The sequence below is a fragment of the Ooceraea biroi genome, chromosome 2, assembly GCF_003672135.1.
Source record: "Ooceraea biroi isolate clonal line C1 chromosome 2, Obir_v5.4, whole genome shotgun sequence".
In the NCBI taxonomy this organism is placed as follows: domain Eukaryota; kingdom Metazoa; phylum Arthropoda; class Insecta; order Hymenoptera; family Formicidae; genus Ooceraea; species Ooceraea biroi.
This window is the reverse complement of record NC_039507.1, coordinates 2,146,420-2,164,702: the sequence shown is the minus strand read 5'-3', so window position 1 is coordinate 2,164,702 and position 18,283 is coordinate 2,146,420. Positions and strand designations below refer to the sequence as shown.

Here is an 18,283-nt window from a genome sequence, read left to right as displayed (position 1 = left end):
TTGATATGAGTTAATATCAATATGAGTTAAGAGAGCAATTCTTTTCCGATTACGAATCCATTCTTTTCATTATGTACACCGAATATCCAAACGGCAAAAATTACGTAGAGCTCAACGGTGATTAACATAACATGAATATAAGAAAACGTGAACGGAAAAGTGTGTGCGAACAAGAAAAGAGCATCTTGCATCGTAAATTCGAACATCGTCGCGTCCGTGTTACACGACCGATTTTTTGAAAATCCAGTGGATTTTGCTGCACGCGTTCCACTGAAGCTGCTCGTTAAACGTATATACAGCCTTCGATGATTTTGACGTTTTCAATTATCACCCTGTACATTCCTCCCGCATCTGGCCTTGTCTACCCTCATTCGCTGCCAAATACGATCGTAGCTTGAAAATTAACGAGCTGTCACGAAAGAGTTCTTGTGCGAGGCCGGTTATCGTGTGTATGCATGTGTCAGTTAGCGTCACGTAACAAGCACACCTTTCTGTGCGGATGTTTCCGCGCGCGTGTAAGGGCTTTCGATACGTGTGCCGTGAGAGTCCAGCTCGTCGAATCGATTGAAACCAGGACGGACAGGTAAATTAAGATTCGGCCAGCGAACACTTGCGCGTCTGGCACCGATAATCGCCCTTCATAGTCCGGAAACGCGTGAATCGACGTCGATTAAGCCCGCGCTCGCTCTATCAGCGAACTAATGTCCCTTAATTTTTTGAAAGCGGCGAATGAAGGGAGTCTCGGCATCGTATTTTCGCAGATTTCCTCGGTAAGACACGTGAGAGGATTGCCAGGAGACAAGCAACAAAATTACGTGACGATAATAAAATTAAATCGTTAATGAATTATTTATTCGGTTACGAATTGATAACTGTATTTTTGGATCGATAAAATGTTTCAGGAAAAATACAGCGACAGATAACAGAGTCGCCGAATATAATTTGTAATTGTAAATACATGTTTTTGCAATAATTTGCATTCCTGGAAATACAAATTTGTAGTAATATGCGTAACAATTTTAAATTAAGCGGCAGCATTTACCTTAAAAATTTTTCAAAATGCCATTTGCATTATACGATATTTTATTTTGATATTGCTTCATGTGGGAGTAATTTAATCTGAAAAAGAGGTATATTTTGGAGCTTCAACGGATATTTGTGGCGCTTGCGGTCTGTTCATTTGCTTTTTCATTTCCATTTTAACATTTGTTTACTCCATGTAATTCTGCGTGAAAATATTCATCAGATAAAAAATAATCCTAGTAAATTAAATATTTTATACCAATTATAAAACGGGAAATGCAAAATGGATTTTGAGCATTCCTCTTGATTATATCGTTAAATAAACAAATTTATTAATTAGCCTTTAATACATTATTATATAGTCCTTGCAGCTATGTATTAATAAAGGGAGAGTATAAATGAAAGTTACATTTTCTGCGCAACAAGGCACGTCTCCTCGTTTCATCACCTTCCACATTTAATTAGAGTTGCACCGACATGACTCGGCGCATGTAGCATTAGGTTATCGACTTGCTGTCCCTTTATAGATAACAGGAGATAGATAGGAAAGGAAAATCGGGACGTTAACCGACGTCAGTTCAACCGGTCGTGCACACGCGACATTGCTGTAGTCGCTATTATTCGCGAGAGAAATATGCAACCGATCGATACCACGGGATGGAGGGTGAGAGGGGGAGCGGATACAACATGCTCATCTATAATGCATCAGATCTTCTTGAAACAAGAAAGCGCGCCCGCGCTCCGTCGTCATCCGCCATACTTTCCGTCGTTACACCTGGTCCACCACCATAATTCCACGTGCTAAAAACTTCTTACAGCTTGTCTGCCATCTCTCCCGCGATTCCTTTCCTTCTCGCTCCGACGCGCCAGCCGTTCGAGCGGTGAACGTTCCTGAGTGCATGTGGTTTTTCCGGCGACGAACTTCCGAGACAATCTGCCGTTGTATCTGTATCCTGCATTACGCCGAGAAAGTAGAAAGTCGCAAGCCCTTCGAAGAGAGATACGACTTTATCTTCCGTCCTTCGGATAGAGTTTGAAAGTAAGGCGCTGCGTCTGGGCGGGTCGGGGTCCGCGTCGCCGTCGTCGTCGCAGCAGCTCCCGACGAATCTTAATTAACTAATTAATTAATTAATTTCGCACGCAGTTATCAGATAGGGCTCGTCCCGGCTTGCCCCGTAGAAACTACGCAGACGCCAGATATATTGGTTTAGTTTCTCGGGGCGCAACTCGAACTCATCTCCACCATTACCTGCACGCTAACTAACGAGGACCCACGTTGTTGTTGCTGTATACCCCTCTGTACCCTTCCCCTTGCGGGATTACGAAGGAAACTTGGGCTCGCGTGAACAAAGCCACGTCATGACCACGTTATTGCTTTTATGTTAAAATAAAGTTCTTACTCTTCATTATGCTCGGCTCCGAGCAGGGAGCTTCGCAGCTTTGATAATGATCGATCGATCGAGCGCATCAACGATTTACTTTAATCATTGTTAAAGAACAAACAGGCTGATATTTAAACATAAATGTACATATAACTTTATGGCATTTTCGTTGTCTTATACAATTGAATTGTTGTCATTATACATATAATTCAACTGAATAGAAGAGATTAAAAATTAATGTTTAAGTAATATTAGAAATTGTTAGAAAAATATAAAACACATTTTAATGACTGCATTATTTCTCTGTTTTAGGTAAGTGTCGCTTTAATCACATCTGACACTGTTATCTATATAAAGGGACATACGTAAGTAGTAAAATCTGTTTTGTTCAACCAATGCTTACAAAATTTAGATGATTAATCGTGTAAAGTTCCATAATATGAACAAATGCTTTTTATGAAGTGGAAACAATATTGCATGAGAAGTTTTGATCGCCGCAAAAAGTGGTGCTACATTCACGTAAAAGTTCGTACGCGCGGTTTACGTACACAACAATCCTGCATAAAATCGATGTAAATCAAGTTGCCGAATATTTGACGAACGCAGAGACACGTTGCTAAAAATGTTGCTAAAACAGATTTCTGTGGAAACGCCGCACCTGATGAATTTGTCGCTTGCAGTGACGTTTTTTCTTTTCTTTTTCAAAAAGTCTTTCGTGTATCACAGCTTCAAACATGAAATATTCGGCGACCGTATGCGTCGTCTATGGCCGGCTTCAGTTGTAAATTTTGTGCGTAATGAATTTTTACTTGAGACGCGTGTTGTGTCCACCCGCTAACGTGCTTTTCTTGCGACGTTGTACCGTTTTACGAGCTTTACTTTGCACCGCGTTACGCTTGCACCGGTGTTGAAAAACGGATTTCATCGTTGGTCGCCGTGGCACTTATACACGGCCGGCTTTGCGGCGTGTTACGACAGGGCCGGTTCTAAACCACGAGCCTATAATCCGCGGAAGGTTAACGGTGAGCATAACGGCGTTACTATATCCTGTATATGGACCAAACTACGCTTTTAACCATCCATTAAACCGTTGTGTCCTTAAATCCTTGGATGGTCAATTCTATGTGTGTACGTTGGGATTCTTCGTTTCTCACTGTATATGTCAATCGTACAGGTCAATGGTACTCGCGCCTTATATGACGTATCTCGTTATATCGTGTTATAGATCTCGTAATATTTTACACTCTATACATTATATGCGTATACATTACATGTTCTAAAAACAGTTTTTTTTTTCAAATTATTCAATTCAATGATGAATTATATGATATTTTTTTAATAAATAAAATTATTTAGGAAAGGTATCGTTAATATTTATTTATACATTCAAATTATAAAATAGACGGTAACTGAATCATTTTGTGTATTTTTACCGTCGAAATACAGAGAGCCATTCTCATATTTATTTAAACGATTACATCATTATTAGTATTATATGTTGATAATAAATTTTTACATAACGTACAAGAATATTGTGGGGTTTTTGTACGCAAAAGTAAATGTTTTTTTATGGCAATATAAAATATATAACACAAAATGTAAAGAATTAATATTTAATAGCTGTATTGTCTAAAAATAATCTCATTTGCGAAAAAAATTCAATGATCATCTTTGTTGCACTGCACCTGATTGATTGATTGATCGATCAAGTTTCAATTTCGTAGGAGAAACTTTCAATTTCGTAGGAGAATATCCACGGTTGGTTTGTATGCGTGTTCGAATACGTTTAGGTCTCTACATTTCTATCTCGAACGCGTACGTATGCCAAGCGAGAGTTTTATTAAATTCCGATGGCGCGCAGTGGAATGAGAGAAAACGCTTTGTACCAGCCGCGATCCGATGTCTGCTCTGCGGATATCATAAAATAAAAAGTGCTGCGTAAATGTCTTTGAAAGTATTGTAGAAAAGAATCGATGCTCGGCGTACGAAAATCGGTAACGAAAATTCTACGTGCTACGATAAAAATAAAAGCTGCAGAGGATACAAAGAATAGGCGCAGACATAAAGTTGACGATTCATTCTCGGCGTGAGAGGCGCAAGTTACCGTAGCCGAAAGTTAAATTAACCTTTGGATCAAATAAGAAAAGTTCACGTATCTCGGATCGATCGTCGACGAGCAAGCTTGTCGAGATAGTTGCTCAAATTAGTGCGATTATAGGAGCAAACCGTCATCAGGGGGAAAGCACTTTTCGCACAAGCACAGCACAGGAGCGATTTGTCTTCCGAAACTTTTTTTCGTCGGCCGCGAAATATACGGAGAACGGAATAGAGCTGACGCGATTTCTTTGCCTCTCGTGGAAATAAGCGCGAAGTCACTCGACGAAGGAAACGACCGTCCAGTAGCACCAACATTTTTCCCGGAGCGTATCCAAGCTTCGGGAGAGAAGGCTCTGTCGGAAGCGCGGACCAGAAATACCGTAATCAAGAACGAACTCGGTCTCGGTGCCGGGCATAGCTATTTCCTCGGCGAAGAAGTAACGGTGCCACTTAGCCGGCTGGCTTTAATGTTTACGCGTCGGAACTTTCGGGCGGGTCTCAACTTTTAAATGCCAGCTTCGTTAATGCTTCAACTAAAACGTTCATCATAACTTTTCGTCGCGCTGCATACCGATTCGTCTTCTTTCATCGCGTTAAAGTCTGCCGAAAATATTTGCCAGTCTTGAGCGCGTTCTAGATTTTTGATTACGGGACAGATCCCGAGCGAGAGAACTTCCGAGAAAGAGCCTTAAACGCCGCATTATGTCCGGTCTTTTCCACCGCTAGCCATGATTCCATAATCGAGCAGAAAACGAGAAAAGTTATGTAGGTGGCGTCGATTGATCGTTGTCAGTAACGGCAGTACATTTTATATATTCAACGAATAAGTATTCAACACTAATGAAAGTAACTAATATATCTATGACGAAATAACGTTCATAGACTCAAAAATAAATTAATCTTAAACATTCTGTCAGCAAATTATTCTACACATCAAGCTGTTAAAATAAAACTGACCACCCGTATGTGCTACCTTACGTGTCTGACTTGTGTAGTTACCATCTACTTGCGACTGTTTTCTTTAATATTAAATAATGCAATCTTCATTCATTACGGAGCAAAATCATTCCTATTGGTGCAATCTAATCCTGTCTCTCGATACTTACTTTTCCGTCTTATTGGCAGTCTTGAGGTACTTAAAGCGCACGAAACGGATCTCCGCGTTCTGCTCTCTAATCCACTAAGTGCACGCGAGCGATTTATCATTCATGCCGTTTGGGTAACCACCGGCGTGCACCGATAGAACCGCTATCGAAACTTAATCTAACCGCCTCACGAGCGTATCCGACGTACGTAGATACGCGTCTGATACGAGACTGCAAAGGCTTATCAGAAGCGAGTCCGAGAGTCGATTTGCGAGCTGCTACTGTACAGTGATGGCAACGAGAGGGAAAAGAGGGTGGTAAGGGTAGACTTTCTGTGGAAATCTAATAGAGTTACCTGAGTGCACGCGTCCGAGGATTACATGAAAATACATCAGGGGTGACTACAGGGGTAGGTTCTGCATTGCGGTGGTCCAACAAACATACACACGCGCACACATTCGTGCGGGGAACGAGGCGTTGTCGAAAATGCGCCGCGCAGGGTACGCTCGTCGTTGAGGGTTTTATCGGCGGATTAGCATTGCTTTACATAGTCTCGAACGGGTTTGCACAGGTCGTGAAGCGCGGAGGAAGAGCGGAGGAAGAGCGGTGCAACCCGTCGAGCCCACAAACCGATTTTCTGCCGGCACAGAGGATCTTGTAATCTCGCGTCGACAGGTCGCGGCGCAAAGGGTAACGTAAAAGTACGTCGACAAGTGAAAAGCGATATGAGAGCTGTTGATCCCAGGGATATTGTGATAGCTTGGGATAACTGCAATTGTTAATGCAGAGGATTCGATGCACACCGATGAATCTGGTTGGTTCTCTCTTGACGCAAACGCACTGTACTGTTGACTCAAAAATGCATGGAGCATTAATTTTTTAAATTACAAGCATAGAATATGAGACGATTTAAAGCAATGCTAAAAACGTTAATGTTTAAATTGCGCTTGAAAGTGGTCATAAAATTTTGTGATTATATTATTTATTTTATACACATGTACACATACGCATACACACACGTACACGTGAATCAAAATAATTATATCTCTTTGTAATTTATAGGTAATTTGTCATCGATAAGCATATTATAATCGATGTGGTGTGAAGGAGATGCTTGAAATCTGATTTGCAGCATTTTTTTCGAACAAATGGTCCGTCTAACGTAAAACGATTCTTTTTCGTTATACGAGAGACATACTGTCTTCAGAATATCTCGTTGAAGTGTAGTAACCTCAGTGCAATTTGTCTCCTTCGCGTAAACGTAACGATGATTCATTTCGTTGCTGATGTGACGTTTACAGAAGAATCTCACAAGCTCACGGTGTGTGACATGACCCGTGAAAAAGACATTACGTTTATAGATGTATATTTGGGAAACACACAAGCTATGTAATATTTTTTATTATGAATAGATAACGCTCGCTTAATTCGCTACTTGAGATTATCATTCGTGACTGCTGGAGAAATGTTCATTCAAGAACGACAATTAGTATTTATAATCTCCGCGAAAACATTAATTAGCAGCTGATTGCAATCGTTGATTATCAACTTTATCTAATTTCTAGAAATTCTTTTCTCTCCCGCGCGTTAATCGGCTCAAAGGAGTAAGGTCGATTCGCTTAAAACATTTCTCTCGATATTCCGCCTCGAGACGTCTTTTCTTTCGTTACGGAATTATTTCGCGTTTCCCCGAGACACGGTTTTCTCAAATATTCGCGGGGTACAAAGCCGTACTTCGGTCGTCGGCGCTACTGGCGGGGTAATATATATCAAGCATAATGGATATTAATTAGAGTGTATTTTAATAGAGGAACAATTAAGAAAGTGGGTCGCACGACCGGCGCAAGAAGCGGCAAGGCGAGAGTGGCAACGACCGCGATTTACGCCACGTGGGGGGAAAGAGGGATCGCACGCAGGAGTTTTACACGATGGGTTTCATTATCTGTCTTCAGCGGCATAATAGGGGCGCCTCTAATTAGAATGTGCCGTGCGATGCTTTTGTCCTCGAAAAAAGAGGAAGAAACCTGAAGAAGAGGCGCGACCGGAAGGAAACGGGAGACATAGGCAGCATGCTGCTCTCTCGTCCCTCCGTCGCGCGACCAACCAATTTATCTCTGTTCCATCTTTCTCTTGCTTTCTCTTTTTCTTAAATCATAAAGTTTCCTCGATTTTCTCGCGGTGATTCTTCTTCGGTAAGAATGTACCTGAAAAACTATGCGTTCTCGCCATCGCGAGCGTCCCGCGGGACGAACTATTTCGATGTCTGTATAAGTTTTCGCCTTGCTACTTACACACTGCTACCATCCCGTCTATAATAAGATACACGAATGTAATTTAACTCGCGGGGTCTTCTATAAGAGGACATAAATTTGAAAGTTCGCGCGGCCCAGAAGCCATTTTCGTTCCACCCTACTAATTATGACGTGAGATTTATGCCGCGGCCATTAAGACTTATTCGCACAAATAAGTATTACTTTACTGCGAGGATGAATTACTCGATTTATCTGTTTGGCTTATTGCGCGCGAAACACACACAAGTCGCAATGGCTGCGAAACAGCCAATCGCGCAAAACGAATTTTTATTATCTGGATCACGATACTCTGGCATTCAGTTTTTTTGATCTGTCATGCAGTTCACACAATGAACACAAAGAGAAATGGATGAAATATTTGATATTGAGTAACTGATCGTTCTTGCAAAAAGGAAATCCATAACTCGTTTATTCTACAATTGATACATGTAATTGCAATAATTTTTCAGCTATCTTAAGTCGATGAAAAAACTCACTTGAGTTTTTATTCATGTTGTTAAACGCATGGCCAAGAAATGAAATATTTAAAACTTCAATAGTAATATTAAATATATCATGGAAACGATTCTGATAACCTGATGCTTGAAAAAGTGGAATAGTATCGCCATATTTCGTGGTACCAATCGATACCATATTACGGGCTTTGGCGGGCGTGTTCAAGTTAAATACATCCTCTACGGGCGGGAAGTTTCCGCGCCTCGGCGGATAAAATCCCTTAAGAGACGGAGAAAAAGGTTGGCGCGAACGAAGAAGGCACACACACAGAGAGGCAGAGAGAGGGAATAAAATGATGAGAGGATCTCTCTTGAAGAAGGTAGTGGCGAGCGAGCGAAAACATTTGAATAGAGGTGTCTCGAGGTCGTTCCACCCGTATTTTCCGGTCACGACGAAGAGAGAGAGAGAGAGAGAGAGAGGGAAAGGGAGAGAGTAGTCCGATGCTAGGTTGTCTGGGGATAAATTAAGACGGTGGAGAATCGTGAAACTTTAATTGCATGTACTTTGGATCCGCTCGATCGACCTGCGTATCGGCGATCGAGCGTTTACGACTCGCGATCCACATCGGACGAGTCTCCGAGCGACGATAAGATCTGACATCGAAGAAGCGCGCCAGCGGTGAAGAGGAGAGGGCAGGCAACCCCCTTGAAACGTTCGATCGGATTCAATGAAGAGTGGAAGAGAGCAGGCGGGAGATGGGAGGAGGACGACGACGATGGTGGTGGTGGTGTCCGGGCGGGTTCGGTGCGGAATAGAAAGAACGGAGCCAGAATTATGCAGATACCGGATATCCGATGTAGGTAGTCGGGTATTCTTCTCTGGGCCGGTCCTTTAGCCAATAGACATCTGGGATTTCCTGAATTGAATGTAAATTACCTTTTGCTCCGTTCGCGAAACGGATCTATCGTTAAGCTCCTGCAAATAAGGGAGCACCCACCGTTCCCTGTCGCCACCCTGTCTCCTTCCTTCTCTTCTCCACGGCACTCGCCTTTTTTTTCGTAGCGGCGGGAGCGCGAATTGCTCGTCGAAGCGAAGTGAGGAAGACGGTGGCCGCGTCGATGTCGACTAAGAGAAAGGGATGGGTAAGACTACTACTTTGCGAGCGAGGAAAAAACGGAGGAAAATCTCCGACTTCTTCCGCGGCAGCGATCTTCTCCTCCGTCACGTCGACAGAATGTGCCGACGATCTGCCATACTGCGCGGCTGGCGTACATTAATTTTCCTATGTTGCGGCGGCAGTGGAATCGAATTTGCGCGGCATTGTCCGGTAATCGGATTTACTTAATGCACGAAACGACGCGTGATTAAGCGGCCGCGCGTGATACCCGCGGAGCCACGGCGTAATGACCCGATCGTGCCTAATTGCAGGCCGAACGGGATGCGAAAATATTTTGGTACACTTGCACGCCATTCACGTGCGATGACATAAGATTAACGCTCGATAACGGGAAACGCGCATTAGCCAAAATCACCCTGTTCTGATATTTTCCGTAATTCGTGGTCTGGTAATCTCATTGTTCATTAAATTTTAAACAGAAATGAATTCTTAATAGAATCTAAATTCATATATCATATAAATAATTTCCTCTCTTTCTTCCCCCCCTCTCTGTCTTACCGAAAAATCGTTTTCGAAATTGATTACCAAATTCGTCGACACAGTTCTGATGTCTCGTTCACGTCTGGCGAATCAAATATCCGTGAGTCGCTTTAGCGTTACACAGTTTCCACGTTTGCGTCGTGGCCGATCGCTCGTGAGTAACGTATGCAAATCGATCGATCATCGTCGCCAAGAGAAGAGCAGTCTCGCGCACGCCGCGCGTTCATGCACCGAGCAAATTAATTGGTCTACACCGACCGCTACATATCACTCGCATTTACATAAGCGCGCTCGCGCTCGAGTCCGCGCCCGCGTTTCCTGCGTCAATTTCGTTATTACTTGAGTGCCCGGCGCGGCCCCGTCCAACCCCCGCAATTTCACGCCAACACCACCCCCCGCCAACCGGCCGTGCCGCCCTATCGAAAAGACCGGACCGGTTCAGACGGGCGTTAGTAATGTGTGCAGGCGCGATGAAATGCAAACAGGCGCAATATTATTCATTGTTCGCCGGCTTTACACGTAGCGGGCTTTGCCGGTGCTCGGCAGGGCCGAATGCCGTCAGGGATGGATCTATTTGCTTTACGTCTCGGAAACGTTCACGTCGTAATTAATCGAATGCATTTACTCGGCGCATACCTGGCCCCCTTTTTTCGCATTCATACCGCGCGCGAAATATCCGCGTACGTCGAGCTGTCCGTTCGTGCAAATACGGCGCGTTCCAGATCAACCGCATTCGCTTCAGTCGACGTACATACGCTACGTACGTATTTGTGACATTTACGAAAGTGTATCGCGTGCACAGCTCTATATAACTGACGATATTTTCCTCGCCGGTTGTATTGACATTATCATCCCTCGTATCTCGTATTACACAACGGAGCGTTATACGACGCGCGAACGCACCAAAGAGTATTGAAATAATAAATTCTCCGTAGCATATTTAATAATCGTTTAAAATTGCTTTTGGACTATTATTATTCCATATTTAAAAATTGTCTCTAATCCTAATGAATTGCGCTACAACAGATTTTCAACTTCAGCAAAGTTATTATAGAAACCTGGACGTTCGCAAACTTAATTCTGGTGATAAATGATTTATAAATATTTGCACTAATAATCATCTAATCCGCTCGTCGTATCAGCTAATCCGTCAGAGTGAGCAAACATGAACAGCGAGATATCAAATGCGGAAACTTTACAGCCTCGCTTGAAGTCCTGTTACATTATTTGTGAACTTGGTTGTAATTATGCAATAGTTCACCGCAGTCCCGTAATAAGCTCAAGTTTGCGTGTTTACCGTATTCGAAATGACCAAGTTTGGTTTTATCGTCTTGCGGATTATGAAAATTTAATGAAGAGTGTTTTCTTTCTTTCTTTGCATCAACCTTCGATTATTTCTCGCACACGTACAATAATGCACGTGGGTGGAGTATTGATGGTTCCTAGAGATGCTTAAATATTAAATAACATACCAATCGCGCATAGGCACACGCGGCCTCAAGGCTGAATTATTATGGACGGCAACAATTGAATTACGCTGTAATTATGTAATCGTTCACCGCAACCCAATATGTAACAAGTCCGAGTTTGCGTGTCGCTGAGCCCGGCATGATTACTATTATATGATTTCATTCATTATACAATAAATCAGAGCGCTTGTATATTCCAAGAGAATGTGCGTCGGCGCATAAGCACGATAAATAATTAGCTGGCGAATTTGCTGAAAATTTACAGTCTATCTAACTTCGTTATGGCTCTCGGCGCAAGTGAGTAGCGAATAGAAATGCAACATAAATCAAAAAGCCGAAACTGAATTATCCCCTCATGCATCTCTTTCTTGTTATACATTATTTCATTTTTAAAGAAACATAATGGTATATACATCATATTGTACACGTGCCAATAATATGAACCGTAATAATGGCTTGCATTTTATGTCTTTATAACTATATATTCCACTTTAACAATGTACCTACTATTATTCATCTTTTTCAGAAAAAATAAAAATGTTCCATTATGGGACGTTAATTGGCTTACGTATGCAAGAACATTGCGTCTCAATTATGGTAGTTAAAATTAATTATGATAGTTTAAATGGAAAACTGAAATTAATTTATATCTGCATACATGAAATTGATGTTTATTGTTAAGAAGTATTTAGTATTTATTTTATTTCTGCTTTTGATTTTGTATAATTATTTTATTTCCAGGTTTTTGTCTCTTTCTGGATCATATAGCCTTCGTTGCAATACGGAAAGGAAAATTCTATTCGTTGATAGCGCTAAGCGGAGTTGGTGCAACTCAATGTTAATGGATCATGCTTTTCCTTTTTCAGCAAAACGGTATCGCGTCTGCGAAACTTTTCCTCGAGCCAATTTTATGTTCGCCCTTTGGCGACGTAGCTTCCTTTATAACAAGTTGGCTTGCGACAAGCGCGACGGTGGACAGGAAAATAGTCAACCGGACGAAAAAACGCGAGAAGGAAGAGGTGGTGAACAGAAAGGGAGATCTTCGTTACCTAAGACTACAATTCTAAATTAGCTTGGCCAACGAAGCTTGTTGTACGCCCGAAGGGCTCTCGCTAAACTCGCGTGTAAAAAGCGAATTCTCTTCATTGTATGCAATACTCTCATCATTCTACAACTGATGCATTTACCTCATTTTCTCTCCGCGATCCTTGGATTGTTTTTCTCTCATCTGCGTAAATTCTTACTTTTTGTCGTCATCATCAAGAACGAAATCGTTCAAAGGAAAGAATGTCAAATTAGATATTTCGAAGGTATTAATATCTTTAATGTTGCACTAATTTTCCATTTCATTCCGGAATTTCAGATTTGTTATTTTCATAATTATGCGTAATACTATCGATTTATGAGAAAACAATATTTATTTAAATCGCTGAATAATACTGAATAAAAAATTGATTATTTTTAGTCTTTTATCATTGTGAAAAATTGAGTTTCTGTTAAAATGGTTTTTTAATATAAATAAATGTCATGAATGTAATGAATGCTGTCAGTAATAAAATACTTGAGTATATACATATCAATACAATATTTAAATAAAATAGGGAAATATATATATACTGCGACAAAAAATATTTTTATTAACTTCTTTAGGTTTATATTAATTTTAGTCACACAAGTAACCGATCTTATTACCAATTAAAACTTTCTCTGTAAGAAGCCTCTTATAAATTTAACGACAAGATAGAGAGATAGAGATAGAGAGAGAGAGAGAGAGAGAGAGAGAGAGAGAGAGAGAGAGAGCGGGGGGGGAGGGAGAGAGAAGAAGATCATATTGTATTTTTTATATATGAGTAATTCAATTAAGGGGACAGCCACGGTACTCCCCATGGAAACACGGCTTCGAGGAGAGCATACATCCACTCGAGGCATGATGTCTCATTTTATGTAATGAAAACGTCCCATCCTTATTCCACTTTCAAGCACCGTCGAGAACTTTTCTCGAAGAAGTTAAGAAGTCAAGTACGCTGCGTAATACCTAAAAACTGAAGCGATGCAGGGAGGATGTTGTACCTACATCGGAACCCAGTTTCCCCGAGAAGCGAAGCTGCATCAGTAAAAAAAAAAAGAAACTCGCATACTTTGGTCGCCCACTTCCACTCTCTTACTCTTTAACCCTCGAAGTTTATTCCCGCAGCCTTCAAACATTGCTCTCTCCTTTTTGCATGCTGAAGTATGAACTACCGAACTACGGATATTACTGGTAGCAAGTCGAAGAGGCATAAGTTATACGAAATACATGACATCGATGCGTTTTGACTCGTGTCAATATTAATTACGCTTCTAACGCTATTTATTGCTTGAATACTAATTAATTCCAATATATATCTTTTCGTGAAAAATCTTAAACAAGTTCCATTTTTGATTAAATAGTTTATATTATTTCCAGCATCTCAAAATATCTTGTAATGTATCCCATGAAAAAACATGCACCTTTTACATGCTCCTTTTATGCAGATTACAGCACATTGTTACCGTTTACCTCTTTTATAGCTCTCGAATTAAATTCCTTTGCTTTTTCTTTTTTACTTTATTTAAATTCCCGCATTTTCCATGCTGCTTTTGAACAGCAAACATAAGGATGCGCATTTTCAACGTAGCTTGAAGTCTATACGTAATTATTCGTGGTAATGAAATTTCCTCGTTTTTGAAGCTGTTATACCCAAGAATGGTGTAACGCGCGAGGTACAAAGAAATCGTAATGTTGGTGACGTTCGGTCACACTGACAGATACCGCGCGGTCGGTTGAAAATACTTTTTGACAGACGAAATAAGGTGTTGGAGAAATATGTGCCTACAGCGTCAAAGCCGACGTTATTCAGAATGAAATATGATGCAAACGGCTGACAGTGCCGAACGCGGCGGAAAGAGATTATGTGTCCGTAGAAAAACTGACTCTCCTCCACCGGTAAATAAGATCCTCCGCGTTCTGCCGCTTGCTCTTCAGTCCTTGAATCCAATCCCCGAGACCTCCTCGCTCGCTCCCATCTTCTCGGAGAAGGAACGAGCCCGAGAGACGTTGCTTACCTCGCGAAGGTGGAAAGCGCCTTTTTTGTGCCTCTTAAGCTCCGGCTACGCTTTTCTCGCCTCGGTGCTCCGAACGGAATATCAGTTTACGCGCGGAACCTCCTCGACGCTTCTTCTTCTTCTTCTTCTTCCAGCTTCTCACCTTTGTAGTGGAATATGGCCGCCTATTCGCGCACGATCTTCTAGAGATTCTTCCACCGTACTCCCGCAATGCGAGGGCATATCCGATATCGACGTCAATAAAAAAGTGCGAGTGTTTCAGTTCCATATTTCCGCGCCCTTCGATAAATTACGATCAAGTGAAGGAATTCGCAATAGTTCTGACCTGTAAAGATATTGGTATTGGTCTGCCGACACTCATCATTTTGCAAGTTTTGAAAAACCTACCAAATGGCTTTGCTCCGACAGTATTTAATTAATTTGTCAATATAAAATATTTGAATTTCTATCAATAAAATCTTTTTCCTGAAAGGGTTCACTCTCCTTAGAAAACAGAAGCAAACTGGGACACCTTGTATACAGCATCAAAGTTATTTGCTATTTAAGCATGGAAAGCTATTTACGGCGATAAATTTCTGTCACGCGCGCGGACGGGGACCAGGGACGTTATCCAGAACATTTTCGTTTATGTTTACATACGCATTCCTAGATAATATCGTCCCACGACCTTAGTCCTCGAACGAATTCGAACTGATCTCAGTCGAATTCGCGCTGCGAACCGGTACGCAGACTTTTCGAACGGCTCGAACGCCTCGATCTTTGTCACTTCTGTTCTTCGTACATTTTCATCGATTCTCCGAGCGTCGTTTGATAATCTTGAATTCCATTTTCCAAGTTCAGGAAATAAATCCGAGTGTTTGTGTTGGACGATTCAAACTGCGCTGGTAGCGGATTCCCATTGGTAAGTAACTGGCAACGTGCACGTCCACATGTTCGAGCTCGTTCGTTTCATCTCGCGATCAATCTTTTCCTAAGCGATCCTTGCACGAATAATATTGATTTTTTATCTGTCACAGGTCGTCTAAAAAAATATATTAAATCATTCACACACGAGAGAAGGTTTGCTTTTATCAAAAGTTTTAATCGAAAAATTTAATCGCGTCTGACGCCTATATTAACCTTTTGGTTGTCTCTCTTGCTTCCTCGTGGTTTACTTTAATCGATACTAACTTAACACATTCACTGCCAACCGTATTTCAGTTGATTTTCCGTTTACGTCAACTGGATAATTAAGATTCACCTAATATGTTTATATAATCATTTTTTTCATAGTAATAAATCATAATACTGAATTATTTGCAAATGCATGCTGTCTGTTACGCTTTTCTCGGTTATCATTATAACGATGAATATATTAGTACATCGTTTCATTATAACAACGCACGACATGAGCAGATTGTGCTATTATAATATCTAGTCATTTGAAGAATTCGTTCCATCAACATTATTAACACAGTACTTCGATAACATTCGTGTAAGGGTCCTTCACACCGGACCGTGATCTCAGTCGATTATTGCATCGAGTGTGTTCATTCGAGTTAATTAAACGTAACAGGACACTCTTCGTCTCTGATGAGGTCCGCCAGTTAATAAAATTTGAATTTCAAATTCCGTCGTCGCACTAGTCGACCGGGAAGTCGACGACGAAACGAGCAGCGAACGGTAACCAGCGGTTATCGGTTGATTTTATATGTTTGGGCAACTCTTTGTTGTATCAATTGCAGTGCACGTCGTGTAATCCGAGAGAGAACGATCAATGTTCGAGCCCTGTGTGAAGACACTGAACGCACCGTTAAACGCGACAGAATCGGACACCATGCTCGACTATAAGCTGTTCGCGAGCGGAGCGATACAATTGGATCAGAACAACAACAATAGCATGCCGCAGCCGTCGGATTGGTAAGAAGGAGAATCACTCGCACTTTAATTCATTCCGTAGTTGACTGAAAACGATAATGGTAACGGCGTACGATAGATGGCCAGATAATAGAGAACAAAATTGTTGTTGTTATGCGCGTTGATCTTTGCTCGATTCGGTAATCCGATTAAAATAACATTGGCTGCGAGATACAGCAGAATCTGCGTATTATATTACTTTCTTATGTACCGTTGTAATTGGATCCGAATCAAGATAACAGCAATGTGATAGGGGAGCAGATAAGAAGTAAGGTTTGCCTGACTATCGTTTAAACCTGCAATTTCGGGCAAAATAACAATAGCAATATCGTGAAACACATAGGTCGAAAAAGAAGTTTATGGCTTTGAAATCCGCGAGAGCAGGAATTTTTTTTATTTTATTTCACGGTTGAGTTAGGACGCAGCAAGAACAATAGTGACCGGGGATATGCGGAACACAAGCGGGAAACGTGCACTGATTTGTGTTTTTGATTTTCGCTTGATCCTGCAATTGGATTAAAATATAACAACGATCTCAATGTGTAGTGTAGGTGTGGTCGGTGGGAAAAATTGTCTATCTGCACTTCACATTTTTATTCAATTTGATTTCAATTTAAACCGCGTTTATCTCATTTTCTGGTGAAGACAATTAAGTGCAGCGGATTGTACAAGCGATTTTTATTATCCCCGAAACGTGACTTACTCAATCAAAACTTATTGTTAGTTTTACTGACTTCAATAAATAAAACAAATAATTCTTCCAAAATAATTAGTTCTGCCTAACGCGAGTTGTGCATTTTCTTCTAGGAAGAATAAAATATAGCAGTTGATGAAACATTGGAATAATAATAAGTGATAACATAACTGTTTTTAACATATCTCCATTAAAAAGATAAATGCAAAATTTCAGTTTCTTGATTTATCTAATTTTCTGATAAAATATATTTCTCAATTTTATAAAACATATTTCATCACAAAGTGGGATATGGAAGAAAAGACTTGAAAATGCATCAATAAACGGACGAGATAATTAATAATTAATAGGGAAGCCAGAGTCTCGCTTAAGTTTTCTCCTCTTACCTGCCCTTTCCACCTTCCCCGCGCGAATTCGTTTGAGAGAATCGATTATAACGGCAATTTTTGCGCTCAGCTTTTTTCCTTGCGCTCAGCTCTTTTTAATTGGTTGCTCACCCAGCATCGTGCCCCTTTAGCCAATTAGTACGTTGCGAAAAATGCTATGGTATCTTTCCATCGAGATGTTTTCAATGCAAATTTTTAATCGACTTGCTTCCCCCATTTGCATGGATATTGTGAGTGTTTATGTAACTTTTTATGAAAAAATCTATCTTGTGTGTGTTTTACTTTTTGATTTTAATATATTTTTTATTAACTGTCGATATGAAAACGTTACATTTAAAACGAATGCTTTTAAGTGTTAGATTAAAAGCATCTATTTTCTCGTTTTATTGTATTTACGTGTATTTTTACAAATTTTCATTACGCGCATATTGAACGCGAACGGATCGCCTTACTAAAAACAATGCAAATTAAACTGATAAAAATTCAATCAATTCTTTTCATACAAATTCAATTGATTATAATTGATTGCTTAATTTGCTATGTTTAAACCATAGTACTTGATTCGTGGCATGAAATTAATATTTCTCATAACAAATTCGCAGAATGTGCAGTTATTTTTGCCGATGAAACATATTTGTTTAATTTTCAACGGCCCATGATCCTTATAACGTTTTTTTCGCTTTTCTGTCGGACCTATATCGGAACTAAACTTCCGAAAGGAAGAAGGAGAGAGAGTGAGATAAACATTTCGGTATGTAGAATG

General features: G+C 40.7%; 1 protein-coding gene across 18 annotated transcripts in view; it reads left to right on the top strand.

Annotated features, from left to right (window-relative positions):
• LOC105287975 (CUGBP Elav-like family member 2) overlaps positions 1-18,283 on the top strand; it is a 457,839-nt gene that overhangs the window by 251,471 nt on the left and 188,085 nt on the right. Inside the window, exons 4-5 of one of the 18 annotated variants that reach the window (XM_026975355.1) lie at positions 2,718-15,445; positions 16,269-16,443. The exons of 16 other annotated variants lie outside the window; for them this stretch is intronic. In XM_026975355.1, the coding sequence (XP_026831156.1) occupies positions 16,301-16,443 (143 nt within the window). In that variant the 5' untranslated portion in view covers positions 2,718-15,445; positions 16,269-16,300. Of the gene's footprint in view, positions 1-2,717; positions 16,444-18,283 lie in introns of all 18 variants that reach the window. One more of the 18 variants, XM_026975357.1, reaches the window with a different exon arrangement.